We start from the raw sequence: 14,371 nt of genomic DNA, 5'->3' as shown, positions 1-14,371 counted from the left end.
GAGGCCTTCTTGAGCAACAAGGTCTGGAATCAATCTGAAAAAAGAGAAGAGTATTTTTGCCAACAGGATTGCTAACTCTGTGAAGAAAGCTTTAAACTACATTCATCACGGAAGGCAGAGAAAAACCTAAAGGGAAGCAGGGGTACTAGAAGCTGGAAAGAATTGTCTGTGGGTGAGCACAATAAGGGAAGATGTCACACTTCCTTGGATTGCAACTGGGGGCCCATCGCTAGTGTCTGCAAACAAAATACACAACACAGGAAAGACAGAAGGAGTAACAAGTCTATGTGCTTTCTCAGAAAAACAGCCTCCTATCAGGAGAAGAACTCCCATTATTGGTATGCTATAATGGATGGATACAAGCTCTCTGGAAACAGAAGTAGGGAAGGTGAGAAGACTGGGCTGAACTTCGTGCAAAGCGGTGTCTTGAATGCATGGAGCTTTAGTATGGAATGGGTGATGGTGATGCAGTGCTCAAGTCAATGAGGCAGCATGAAAAGGGAACCAGTTAAAGAAATATTGTGGTGGGTGTCTGCTACAGACAGTTTGGTACAGAAAAGTTTATCAAGTCATCTTTAGGAAACTGGAAAAAGACTCATGAATACAGGACCTAGTTATCATTGGGATATTACCACCCTAATTTTCCTGGAAAGACAGCAGGAGATTTTTGGACCACATTGAATACAGTTCTTTGAAACAATTGTGGGGTGAGACAACTAGGGGAGATACTTTCTTGAATTCCCTATTTGTGAATAAGCAGGAGATGTTTTGGGATGTAATGGTCAAAAACAGCTTTGATGACAATGGCAGTGAGATGATGGAGTTCGTAATCCCAAGAGAAATGAGAAATTCAAGTAGCAGAATAATGATTCTGGACTTCAGCAAGCTGACTGGTTTGCTTGGCAAGCTCCCGTTGGTGAATGCACTGAAGGAAAAACTGATTTTTGGCCCACTGATTTATCTTGAAGGACAGTTTCCTCAAAATGCAGTTCTTTCCAATACGCAGGAACTCAAGCAGATGTGACAGAAAAAAATGAACAAATGGAGCACTCCTAGCTGAGCTTAAAGAGAAAAGGAAGTTCACAGAAGTTAGATGCAATGGTGAGCTGCCCAACTGGAAAACATCCAGTCAGACAGGAACAGAATTAGGGAAGCTAAAGGGCAACTGGAGGTAAAATTATCAAGGCAACTGAAGGGCAACAAGAAAAGTTTCTGTAGGTCTATCAGTAACAAAAAAAGATGGAGAAAAATGAGATCACATTGCTGCATTGACAAAGGAAATGAAAAGCCTGAGATACTCAGCGCCTCTTTCACACCGTTTTTCCACCACTGGGGACCTGGGCTTGTTCAGCCTGGAAATTAGAGTTTCAGGAGGACCTAACGGCAACTTGACACTTATTTAATATGAGTGAATAGAGAAGACAGACTCAGGCTCCTTTTCGCAGAGCACACTGTGAAAGACATGTATTCAAGTGTTCACAAAAAACGAAACAAAACAAACACTTATAATCACTTAGTACTTATTGGATTTCAGGTGATAAATACATCTATACATGTTAAAATTTATGAAAACAACAAAAGAATCTGAACGTGTAGGTTGCCTGTATATCTTCCTTTCTGAATCTGTTCATATTGAACGTTTTACATTTCAAAACATTTACATTTGCAAAACTCTTCTCTGAAGTTGTATTTGAGATAAAAAGAATCATCATAAGTCAAAGCTTAAAATACATTATGAGTTTCTGAATAAGACAAATACAGGTTTATCCATAGTTCTTTGTAGCTCACTGTTTTTTGGAGGAACTGAGACCAGAAAAAAGGTGTTCAGTTACTCTTTGGAAAAAGATACGATTTTCTACACACAGTGTAGAATGAAAAGGCAGAAGAAACACGGTATGTTATTGAATCAGCAGAGCAAGATGTTAAAAATAAAAATCATACATAGAAGCCAGGCATCTGGGAGTATATTTAGAGTTGGTTTGGTTGTTTTTCTTGTTGTTGTTGTTGTTGTTGTTTTCTTTTTTAAGTTATTACTTTTCTGAAATATATAGCTAACTCATGAAATGACTTTTGCTTTATCTGCCAGTGATGTCCACCCTCACAAACACTTGGCATGTAAAAGGATGGACAAATCTCTTCTGTCAACCCAGAAGAAAAATAAGTACTGCATTACTGGATCATATGGTAGTTCCAATTACAATTGTGAGCCATGTGTTAAGCTTTTTCATCTGCGTGTGAACTCCACTTTAAGAATCAGCATGGTTGTTACCCATGTCAAGCTGTTGTGATATAAAGATGAAACTTCAGGGCAAAATCTCAATGTGCCATATGTCAGACTTTGCCATACAATTTCATGAATTCCAGATCCAAGACTGTCGGCTGCCTATGGCAGGGTCACCCTGCACTGGAGAGACCACTGGTGACATAAAGACAAGGAACAACTTGTGTCATTCTTTTTCTCCTCTGTCAGCATGACTGCTGGAGTCAGAGGGTTGTTGGGTTTTTTTAATTCAGTTCTGTTTCTATTTGTTGTTTTTACTATCACAAACCTTAAGAATTCAGCCCTTAGATGACTCTACTAACATTTTGGACAGTGAGTGTTTAATATATAGCATTAAATAACATTCAGTGTCATGGACAGCTTAATATTGAAGTTAACCAATGAGTTATCCTACAAATTTAAGGAATTTTAAGCTTCCAAATGAGTCAGAGGATGGCACTAAGTGGCACTGTAGTTTGATCTCAACCACTGTACTGTGAAGACTTACTCTTCTGAAACCATGATAAGATATTCGGTATGTTCCTTCAGAATAAACTGACCACTTAACTAATTCAGTTTCCTCAAAATTATATGCAATATAACTATATGGATTGCCCACTTCATTAGTTAGCACCTGATCTACAAACTTAAAGCTTCCATGTACTGTAGGTGACCTGTAACACTGGTTGATTCTTTGTCAGGAATTCTTGTGTGAAATTTTCAGCCTGAAAATAAATTAAAAATTCTCACTGTAATTATCTATCTCATGAACGTGGATTACCCTGTGTAGGGGTGCAAGTGCCCAGACTTTGGCCTCTGTGACGAGAGGCCAGGGCTGCCCTGTGCTGGACACGGCCAGCTCCAACTGACCCACTGAAGGGAACAGCTGAGCCCGCCAGCTGAAGAGGTGGTGCCTAGGGGAAATATGTATAAGAAAAGGTAAAAAGCTGCACAGGCAGTGAGGAATGAGGAAAAAAAAGTGAGAAACAGCCCTGTAAGCACTGAGGTGAGAGAAGGAAGAAGGGGAGGAGCTGCTCCACACATCAGATCAGAGATTCCCCAACAGCCTCTGGAGAAGGCTATGGTGGAGAAGGACACTGGCAGAACTTGTGGCTTGTGGGGGGTCTGCACTGGAGCAGGGGAAAGGTGTGAAGAGGAAGGAGGGCAGAGGTGGACTGTTATGAAGTGGCCGAAGATCCCATTCCCCATCCCTCTGTGCTGCTCAGGGGTGGAGAGGAGTCTGGACTGGAGGAGTAAAGTTCAGCCTGAGAAATAGAGAGGCATTGAGGAAGGTGGTTTTAGTTTTCTGTTTGTTTCTCAATATCCTATTCTATTTTTATTTGGCAATGAGTTTGAATAGTTTTTCTCAAGTCAAGTCAGTAACTGGTAAATTATATCCCCATCTTTATCTTGACCCACAAGCTTTCAAACTTTTCCATCTTCTTTTCTCGAGGGGCACTGTTGAAGGGGAATGAGAGAGTGGTGGGGTGAGCATCTGGCAGCCAATCGAGATCAGTCCACCACAATCTAACTATAAGGATTTGATTTTCCACATGACTACCCAGGTGCTTTATGTTGTAGTGTCACATTGCCCATCACTGTGAGGTAGCCTGTCAAAGGAAGAGGGAAGGTGTTGGGGCAGGGAAAAGCTGCTCCAGGAAGGAATTGCTGGGCAACCAGAGCTGGGGCAACAGCACTGGGGAAGTCAGCAAAACGCTGGCAGTACAGCCAGCCATGGGCAGCTCTGCCAGAAAGCACAGCATTGACACAGCCCTGTCTCAGCAGTCGCAGAAAGGCAGATGGGCTTCAAAAGGGCTTAGAAGGGCTTGTGTACAGTTTGTTGCAGCCCCAATTCCACTGTGCTCTGTCTGAAACTAAGCCTGAAAGAACAGACTTGCCTTCAGCAACACCAAGGGAAAAGGGAAGCAGCTTTGTAAACCCAAACCCATTTGATCTCTGTTCTGTCTGCCTTCATAATTTTGAATTTCTCTAGTGAAAAACATTAATCAGTCTTGCTTATGTTCTAACAAACTAAGACTCACTTTAAAGGGCCTTTTAATCTTTTTTGATCTACTTATTGCAAATTAAAGATTTAGATGAGGGCATCTGTGACCCAAGATCATCATTACATAGTTCCTTGATTAGCGCAGATAAATGTATATAATCTGTTATACACTAGAGTATTTATCAAAAGTAGTAGAAATGGACTGTTTGAGATTTTCTTTTGTATGGAATTTTTATAAATGATGGAGGTAGTCACTCATTACTAAATACATATATAATTTCAGTATAATAATTTGTATATAGTCATGAATAGCAAGCAGAACAATCATGTAAGTTTACTTCCATTTCATTAATGTTCAGGATTATGGGTTAATGTGTAAACAATGCATATGGTAGCCGTGACAACAGGTTATTAGGAAGAAATACCAGGAAGATTCAAAGCAAAATCCATTAATTATTTTTAAATACACTTTTTGAGCCCTTTTAGAAGACAAGAATAAACAGAAAAACTATAAAATATATTGAGATAGCTATTATTATTTTAAAATGCAATGTCATTATATAAACAAAACAGATAAAATTGTCTTTTCTTGTAATTCTACAAAGCAAGTAAATGTTTCTGCGTGACAATATACATATATGTACCTCTGAGACCCTCCAACTCAGTTTTAACCAGCAGTGTAAAGAAAATACAGCTCATAATAGGCAGCAGCTGCAGGGATATGTTCATTAGTTAAACACTGACAGATTTGCCATTTTTCCTTTTCAGGTTTGAACTGTGAGTTTAGGCCTTGTGAGGCCAGCAATCCCTGTGAGAACGGAGCTGCATGCATAGAAGAAAAGAATTTGGACGTTTTTCCCCTTGGATTCCAGTGCCAGTGTGTGAAGGGCTTTGCAGGTCCACGTTGTGAGATCAATGTCAATGAGTGCAGTTCTAACCCTTGCCTCCATGGATACTGCTATGACAGTGAGTTCAGTCTGATTACTCACTTTAATGTAGAGTAGTCTTTCTGTTGAAGCGTCTGCAGCTACTGAGCTGCTCTGGGGAGAAGAGTGGATAATTTACTGAAATTTAGCTTGTCTGAAGCTCCAGAGCCAGTGCCAGGAGGATTAGTTTTGCCAAAATGCCTCAACTCCTGGCACCGGGGTTTGTGTGTTCAGGGGGTCAGAGTTGTAGCTAATGAGAAATTTTAATGAGATTTGTGCTGTCTCCTTTGATACCTAAATTAACCAAGCATATCTTACATTGTGCATTCAATGCAAGAATATTGAGGTTTTGAAAAGGAGCTCATGGAGTAGTTAGGTAGTATATGTCATAATTCTAACAAGTCCAAAACCTGGATTAACTATCAAACTGATGCAAAATTGAGTGTCTGTTTACTATTAAGCACCTTCTATCACCTAACTGTGTAACTTTCACTGATAGATATACTTAAAAGTTTTAAAAGAAATGTGATGATGAATCACTCTATTATTAATATATCCTGTCCGGATTGGCAGGCTAAGATAAGTAGCATCTTTTTGCATGGAGTACTTACTGGAATGTTTTATTTAAACCTATCAGACACTTTCTAGGCTTAGTAAACAAAAGTGAAAGTGGCAATTTTCCGAGAATCTAATAATGCTGGGTGGAAAGTAGAATGATGTCTGGAGGTCATGCAGTCATACCTGCATGAAGCTGGACTATCAGGGATTTTTCTAGCTGAAACTTGAAAGCCTCTAAGGATGGACAGAAATTTCACAAACTCTTTTAGACAGCCTATTCTACTAATGCACTACCCTTGCAGTGTTAACCCCACCCAATCCCGTCTGAATCTCATATACTGTAACTTTTGGCCATTGCACCTTATAATATTATCTAAAACTACTGAGAGGAATTCAGTTCTATCATTTGTGCAATTGCCCTTGAAATTATTTTTATATAGCTTTCTAATTATTAACCCTCCCCTTAAGGAACTAATTCAAAGCAAGCCCAGCTGTGTCAACTTTTCCTCATGGGTCACATACTTCAAGCACTGAACAATCATGTTTGTCTTCTGCTACATCTCCCTCTTATTTCCCCATGTCCCTTTTAAAATTAGAAAGATTCAATAAGCTTTCAGAAATCTATCTTTTCATATATGTGAATAAGATGTACAGCTTCATATTTTATCTAGTAAAGACTACTTCCTAACAAGTTTACAGCTGTTTTATCTACTCTACATTAGCTCAAAGACATTTTATAATGGAATTTAGAGAGCAGCAACAAAATTCTGCAGTGCCAGATCTTTCGGAGACAGCTTGTCTTTGTGGTGCCTCTGGATTTGAGCTGTATCATGGACATCTTATTTCCTCTGAACGATGTGCAATGGCTGACGAAAATTGGAATCTTGAGGAAGCTAGGAAGCTCTCAGCAGCTGAATAATACCCCTGCTTTGAGGGTCTTAAGACATTTAAGGAATACAACAGCAGATATGTGTACAAACACAACGGCAGAATAGATTCCATGGTAAATCTCAGAGATAATGAAGAATAGAGGGACCTCTTTGAGATTAGAATAAATGCAGACCTGCAAGAAGTTGAAACATTGCTGTCATATGATGTAGCACTCTAAAGATTCCTCTACGTTTTGATTATTAATGATGAAAAAGGGAGAGGATTCATATCATTAGCTAGTTAAGATTAAAATTAAGCATGGGTTGAGTTGCCAAATTCAACTCAGGCAAGTTTTCCTTTAATATAGTGGTATAATATGAGGCATTCTTTACCAAAAACAAGCCAACAAACAAAGCGTTTAACTGCCCCATCTCATTTAGGCACAATACCAAAGATAAAATCTTATGTACTTCGTGTACAGCTTTGTGAAGGAAAATTATTCATTAGCTTATAAGATACCATTACTTTTCAGAAGCTAGTAATGAGTATGCCAAGACATTTGACTTGTTTCAGTAAAATGCAGTACAGTAATTTGTTTTCACATTAAAAAGCTGTTTTGAGATATTGCATGTCACTTATTTCATTTTTTTAATGAGAACACATATTTTAGGTAAAACCAGTCTAAATCTTTTCCAGATGGTAGACATAGCTGTAAGTTACTTAATTTTACTACATTCAGCTGTTATTCTAAAACCCTTTTAGTACTAAAATACTATGTCTGTTACAGTTGTCGATGGCTTCTATTGTTTGTGCAACCCAGGATATGCAGGATTGACATGTGACCAGGACATTGATGACTGCATAATCAACTCTTGTGAAAACAATTCCACATGTGTTGATCTACACCTGGTTAGTAGAGAACATATTTAACTAAAACGGTTGCTAAGCTTTCTTCCTGAAATCCAAAGCACCCACCCAAGCTGCTGGAATCCTTGCTGATGCAGTCAGTGGTTCAGCTGCCTGTCTTGTAGGTGTTTACTTTGGGTGAACTGAACTACCCTGTAGGTACCACTGACTGTACAGCCAAGTTGCATTAATGCTGAAGCAGACCCCTATGTTTAGGTGTCTGCATTTCCAGCTGAATCCTATCCCAGAAGCCCAGAAGTGTGTGAGGGATGAGTGCATTTCTGCATTGTTTCTTTTTTTTTGTTGCTTTGCCCTTTTTTTTTTCCTTCTTAGTTCATACACAGAAAAATTGCAGTTCTTTCTGACAAATCCTGGCGGTAACCCACAGCTATCCCTTTTTCCTAAACCTGAGCAGAAGTTACATGCTTCAAGAGAATTTTCTCAAATTCTCTACTCTGATTTCCAGAGTTGTTTCTTCTTTTCACAGTTAAAACATTTTATGCATTAGAGAATTTTTTTGGTAAATTTACTTCCAGAACTAGTGAATGCCTTGAACAAAATGAAATGCTTGATAAGGAAACAAGAGAGTTTGTGACACTTTTTGTTCTTGTCTTCGGATACTATTGCAAATATATATATTTTTACCAGTAGACTGCAATTAATATTTCAAGCTCTCATACTGGACATATACCACCATCTTAAAATCAGGCTAGACATCATTCCAGAGATTAATTTTATGCTCACAAGGCATGTACTGTCTTATCCTCCGTGAGATTGTGTGGTATCTGTAGACATTTCAGGTATTATGCCTAGATGCAGCTGATGCTTTAACTGGGACTGAGGAAATGGAGTTGTATATGCAAAACTTTAAACAGCTTCCTTGCATAAAATAATAAGATATCAGAAATGGACAAAATTATGGGTTCTTTATAAAATAAACATATTGTTCCACCAAGAATGTCTGCTAGATCTTCCCTGAATGAGTTGTAATATTGATCCAGGGGGAGTTTTTAATTTAGGAAAACTTAAACCCAGAAAGGATGGTAGCTTATTGCAATTTTTAACACTGTTTCAGATTTTTCTTTATATGCCTTTCATGATTTTGTTTTCTTGATTCATTTGTGCTTGGTTTTGTCCTGTAGTACCTCTATGTTTCTCGTCTTATTTGTCACAGACCTGTGCCATTTTGTTTTAAATGGACTGTGACGCAGTAAATCAGTGAGATCTGTGCAGACTCACTCTTTCAGAGAAAGCCTGACATTAAAAAGTCTAATCTATGTGGATTCAGTTGCTAACTACAGAAAATAAATACTGTAGAAACTTAATAGCAAGGTGTCATTTTAGACCTGAATTTGATCTCTTTCAGACCTCAGTGGCTTTCTCAATGTAGTTTACCTATGTTGTCAACATTACAGTAAGTGTTCATACTAAAATGTTCATTTTGATGTTAGTTAATACACAGATAATAAATTCTCAGTATCTTTTTGATTAGAAGACTGTTCTTTGGCATTTTTGATAGTAATGTAATTTAGTACTTAAAACAAAAAAAGTAAATATCGAATGGGCTCTGCTAAATTGAAAAGTTAGTATCAGCATATTTTTAAGACAAGAAATAGGGAATTGCTCGTAGTTCTATTTTGCTATAGCAATAATAATGCATTGCTATTCAATATTTATACTTTCTTCTTCTCTATTCTTCTCTATATTATATTTACTTGAACTAAAATTTCTGATATAAGTTTCTGAAATAACTTTCATGTGGTTCATCTTTTAAGTTGAATCCAGAAAGGGAAATAAAAAACTCACTAAGTGATTGCATTATTCAGTTCATATGCGACTTTATTATTCCACATACAATTTTCTTCTTTTATTGTATTCAGTATAAAAGAGTATTGAATTTCATCCATATCAAATGAGGCCATTTTGTACTCTAAGATATCTTAGTGAAGAATGGGAAGAGGATTAATGAATTGACATATATTCATAAAAATGGAGGAAGTCCCATTCGCTCTTCTTCAGACAGAGCAACTGTAAAAGAAGAGATATTGAAGTAACAATCCCCTGGAGAAGAAATTTTTAACATTAAAGGGTCTCCTCCTTCTCCTCTGAAACGTAACAAACTGGGAAATGGGGAGCAACTGAGGCACAATCAGAAACTTGTAAACAGATGGAAACCTCAGGAGTTTCATGATGTTTCCATCAAAGACAATTTTCTTCCAAAGATATATTACATTAGCCTTATTATATAAGTCAAGGACCAGAGATCTCAATGTGAGAAAGCATTCAAATATACCCTCTAATTGCTACATACACTTCACAGCCTTTACCTTGGCTCTGTAGGCAGTTGGTTGCATTAAGCAATTGGACCATGTGTTGAGATCGATATAGATGAAGTATATAGAGGAAAAACACATCAGCTTAAGGAGGCTTCAATTTTCTTCTGCCTCTGAGAATTACCCAATAGAAGAATAGAAGAAAAAGTATTTATCTATTGCGACTAATCCGAGACATGAGTAAGAGGAACCAATTAGAGCAGATACTTCCTTCATTAGGTCACATAAGCCAGGAAAAATGAAAAGCTGCTAATACTTCTAGTACTATTAGCATAGGTGCCTACCCTATATATTCTCAATCATAGCTCATTTCAACCAGAATTGTCATCTTGTTTTGTAGCCTGACTATTAAAAAATTAAGATACTGAAACAGAAGATTGATACCGGAAGTTTGGTCTGATGATAGCTGTCCTTCAGAAATCAATTATATATTTTTTTTAAATTATGACATATTCCTGATAAACTCTAAGTAACTGATTTTGTTTTCAATGTAATAAGAAACATTTGGCCAGTCCTATGTAAAACAGTATGAAATCTCAGATTTACCTGAATGAGAATTTTTTCAATTGTTCAGTCAAACTGATAGATCAAAATACAAGCTAGTAAACAGGAAGTTAAAAAAAAAAAAAAAGTAATATTAGCCTCTGGCCCTGTTTATGATAAAGCAGGGCTTACCCAGAGTAATTTTCAAACTCTTCTAAAAAAAAGTTTAAAAAATTAGTTCAAAGTATTATATAAAATTTAGATGTTATCCTTAGTAGTTTTCCTATGAGATCAGATGGAGCCCATAGTCTATATAACATAAAATATTATTTGGGGGTATTTGCATCAAAAAAATAAAATAATAACAGTAGCTCTACAGTAGCTCTGACTTTAGTTTTCGCTTGTACTGTTCTGTGTGTCAAAATATAATGCAAATCCTGACACTTCACTGTATATGGATATCCATGCAGCAAATTGTAATAGATGTTTCTTCAGAGCTTTGTTCTGGAAGCTATTGTTTCTGTATTCTAACCACATATCAAATTTTAAAAAATAAACTGTAGTTAAAGTTACAGTTGTATAATAGCTCTTTTACTGCAAGCCCATATCATCCTTGTGGTTAATTCTCTATCACTACTTGATTTAAAACACTGTTATTTTCCATTCACCAAAATGTAATGTTATGGGAATTGAGCTCCCCATACAACAACAGAAGATACTGTCAATTTGAACCTAAAAACCCCAATGATTACTTGTTCAGTTTCTGTTTTCAAAGTGGCAGAAAATAAGGACTCATAATGAGGTGAAATTCAGTAATTCAGGTCTTTTAGGAACTCACATTTTGGCTTATAGGGAAGGTTTTTGTTAAGGATGGTGAGATAGTACTATTAAAATTTAAATAGAAAAAATATTCAGAGTTAACAGATAGGAAGCCTGTTGCACAGATAATATTTCAAAAGCATAATCCACAAGTAGGTTATCTTATTAAATAAATTGTGAAAGGAGGATTAATTGGAAGGAACTCTGACATTGAGAACTAAGGTACAAAGTAGTAGTTAACTGTGAAGAGCCTATGTTACCCAAAAGAAATTGTCAGGTCTTTGAACTAACGTAGATAATTTCCTTAATTTGTCATCCACTATTCATTTCTATATAAAACAGAGTCTCCAGTACTTTCTGCTAAATAGCGAGAAGATAAAGAATAATCTGCAAAACTTATAATTTATTTTAGAACATCCAGAGATGCTCAATGTGTGATGAAGTAACAGATACTCAGAAGGCTCTGCCTCCTGGCTGATGACAGCAGATGGTCTGACGCTTGAAACAAGAATAAAGACCAGATAGGCCTGTATCAATGAAAAATCGCCAGATTTCTGTGGTAGTGGAAATTCTCTAAGGTCTCAATAAAGCAAACAAGCTCTGCCACTGAAATTGGTCTGAAACAGTACTTCGGTTTAACTAAAGGTCAGGCCACATACCATGAATGACATACAGTATATAGCAAACAATAAACTCTCAGCATTTCCCAGGTCACATAAATTCAAGTTGATTTGTACTTGATTTAAACTTATGCATCGACTTCACTGAGAAAATACATGTGCTGAAATTGTGAATGTGCTGTTTGACAAATTGGTTTCAGATTACCAATTACGCATCCCAGAAAAGAGCTATGCAGCAACTGGAGTTCACTTAAGAAACTAGCAACTGCAACCATAGTTCTGCAAATGAATATTGCTAATTCAACTCACTGTGCTGCCCTGAAGATTTGACTTGGCATCCCTGATATATTTAGTCTTTGAGCTATATTTATTCAGAAAAAAATGAACAGTGTCTTTATAACCCTTCAATAAAAGTATTTTGAAAAAAAGTCTAGTGAAATAATTCCCTCCTGTCTTGGATTACTGAGCTATTGGATAAAGCAGTACACAGACTGAAAACTTCACCATGGAGTGTACTCCTTTGTACTCTAATAAGTCCAGTTGTGTCAAAGACATTGGAATGCACAAAATTAACTATTGATTTACTGACTTAGGATGATGTCCTTAATATTGTTCTGTGGAATTATACAATGCTTAGATAAAGTCATTATGATGTCTTACAGCTAACTTAGCTAACTGGTAGCTGAAGTCAGTAAACAAGCACGAACTTTCCATTTGTTTGCTTCATTTATTACTTTATTTGAAAATCTTTTAATTTGATTTTTTGAAATAAATTGCAGACATACATGAAAACTCCTAGCTTTAATCAACAATGTCAGTAAATACCACAGGAGTTACAGCATTCTATTGTCTTTCATAAACTAGATTTGAAATACTCGACAGAACTGATTACAACTGTTACAAAGTGGAGAAAAGGGAAATTATCAGGAAGTTAAAGATGGGCTTTCAAATGAGACTTGTTAACAGATGGCAAATCAATGAGATAAAGATGCAGGAAGGTGGTCCCAGATGGTGTGCTGTAGGTTCTGCCAGCAGCAAGGCGGCTGGACAGAGAAAATCAACAACAGCAGAGAAATAAGTGAAGAACTTAACAACATTAGGAACAGGCTGGAGAACCATGGCCTGTTTGTGGAAAGCACAATCCTAAATTTGATTTTTGCATGATATAGAGACTAACATTGTGTTTGAGGTGGGATATTAAGTCTTTGTAACTTTGAAAGCATTAAAATAACTGGCAGTATTAAGGAGACTTGGGACTACAGAGGCTTCATTGACTTACAAGGAAGAGAACTGTACACAAGAGGATCTAGCTGCAGAGAAGTGGATACAGTAAACTGTATGTATTTAGTAAATTCACAGAGCAGAAGGTCACGGAAGGGTATGAGTCCACAAGGAAATTACTCTGAAATAAGCTAAATGATGAAATTTATAGCTCATCAATCAGTCTTTTAAAACTTTACACACACAGTACAGAAGAATTAAGATTAAATTTATTTTTCTGTAAAGGGATGACAAACTAATCCATTTACAGTGGGATAAGTTTGAGTATCAGAACAATTACTGAATAGGAGCTCTCAGACTGTAATTTCACACCCCAATTTTTATTGCAATACGTCATTGTCCCTAAAGTAAATCCAGAAGATTCTGAGTAGGAATTTTTAAGCCTTATCTACATCCTGTTCTGAGAACAGCATTGCTTATTTTCTTGTGATGTATTTTGTGACATTTATCATCAAGCAGCTATGTATCCTGTAAATATTTACTTCCTACTTGAAAACACACCTCCATTGGATTCAGTTGCAGGTTTTGAATGTTCAGTGGTTTTGAAAATCACACCTTAAGCTGAAAATTCAGAAAAAAAGAAAAAAAGAACAAAGAACAGGAAGAATTCAGTTTTACCTATAAAAAGATACTTGTTAGGCCAAACCAACTTCAGCTAAAGTATAATTTATTTAAATTTCTTTAGGGTAACATTCAACTGAAACCATAAAATTAACCCTTTTTTCTGGTATCCTTCTTTATTCTAAATACAAGTGAACAGAAACAAACATATTTTCCTTTTCTGCATCTCTAGAGCAGACCAGATTCCTCATGCTCTCTTATGCACCAAATGAAGTGGTGGAAAATTATATAATCCATGTAAGTAAAGACTCTCACAATATTTAGCTATAGGGAGGCTAAATCTAATGAATCATAAAAACCCCTTAAATCTGGCATTTCCTAAATTTTGAGTGCATATGTTCTTGCACCCCCTACATTTTACTTTTAGCCTACATTTTTATATGGATCCAAATCATTATATGGATAGATTTTGGTAAGGAAGCCATTTTCTTTCACCCATATAGTAGATGTTTTTCACTCTTAAATGTGGTCAGGTGCTACATATATTTGCAAGAGTTTCTGGAAAGCACTCAGCTCTGGCCTTGCTCTGGTCCCACTGTAAGTTACAGAAAAAATTGTTGTTGACTTCAGAGCTCCACCATTGAAGTATATGCTAATTCCAGGGTCAGTTTTCTGTGCAGTAGCAGACACCTGATGTGTATTGACCCTTGCCAATCACATCTTTTACCTTCTTTATGCAAAAAAAACTC

The 14,371-nt window shown here is 36.7% G+C and overlaps 1 protein-coding gene across 1 annotated transcript in view; it reads left to right on the top strand.

The window, feature by feature from the left end:
• The window catches only part of EYS (eyes shut homolog), an 870,368-nt gene that overhangs the window by 337,543 nt on the left and 518,454 nt on the right, over positions 1 to 14,371 (top strand). The window contains exons 20-21 of the mRNA XM_065056200.1: positions 5,034 to 5,231; positions 7,407 to 7,528. Coding sequence (XP_064912272.1) covers positions 5,034 to 5,231; positions 7,407 to 7,528 — 320 coding nt within the window. The remainder of the gene's footprint in view (positions 1 to 5,033; positions 5,232 to 7,406; positions 7,529 to 14,371) is intronic.

The sequence above is a fragment of the Columba livia genome, chromosome 3 (assembly GCF_036013475.1).
Source record: "Columba livia isolate bColLiv1 breed racing homer chromosome 3, bColLiv1.pat.W.v2, whole genome shotgun sequence".
Lineage (NCBI taxonomy): Eukaryota > Metazoa > Chordata > Aves > Columbiformes > Columbidae > Columba > Columba livia.
The sequence above is the reverse complement of the archived record's forward strand: the minus strand, read 5'-3'. Positions and strand labels throughout refer to the sequence as shown.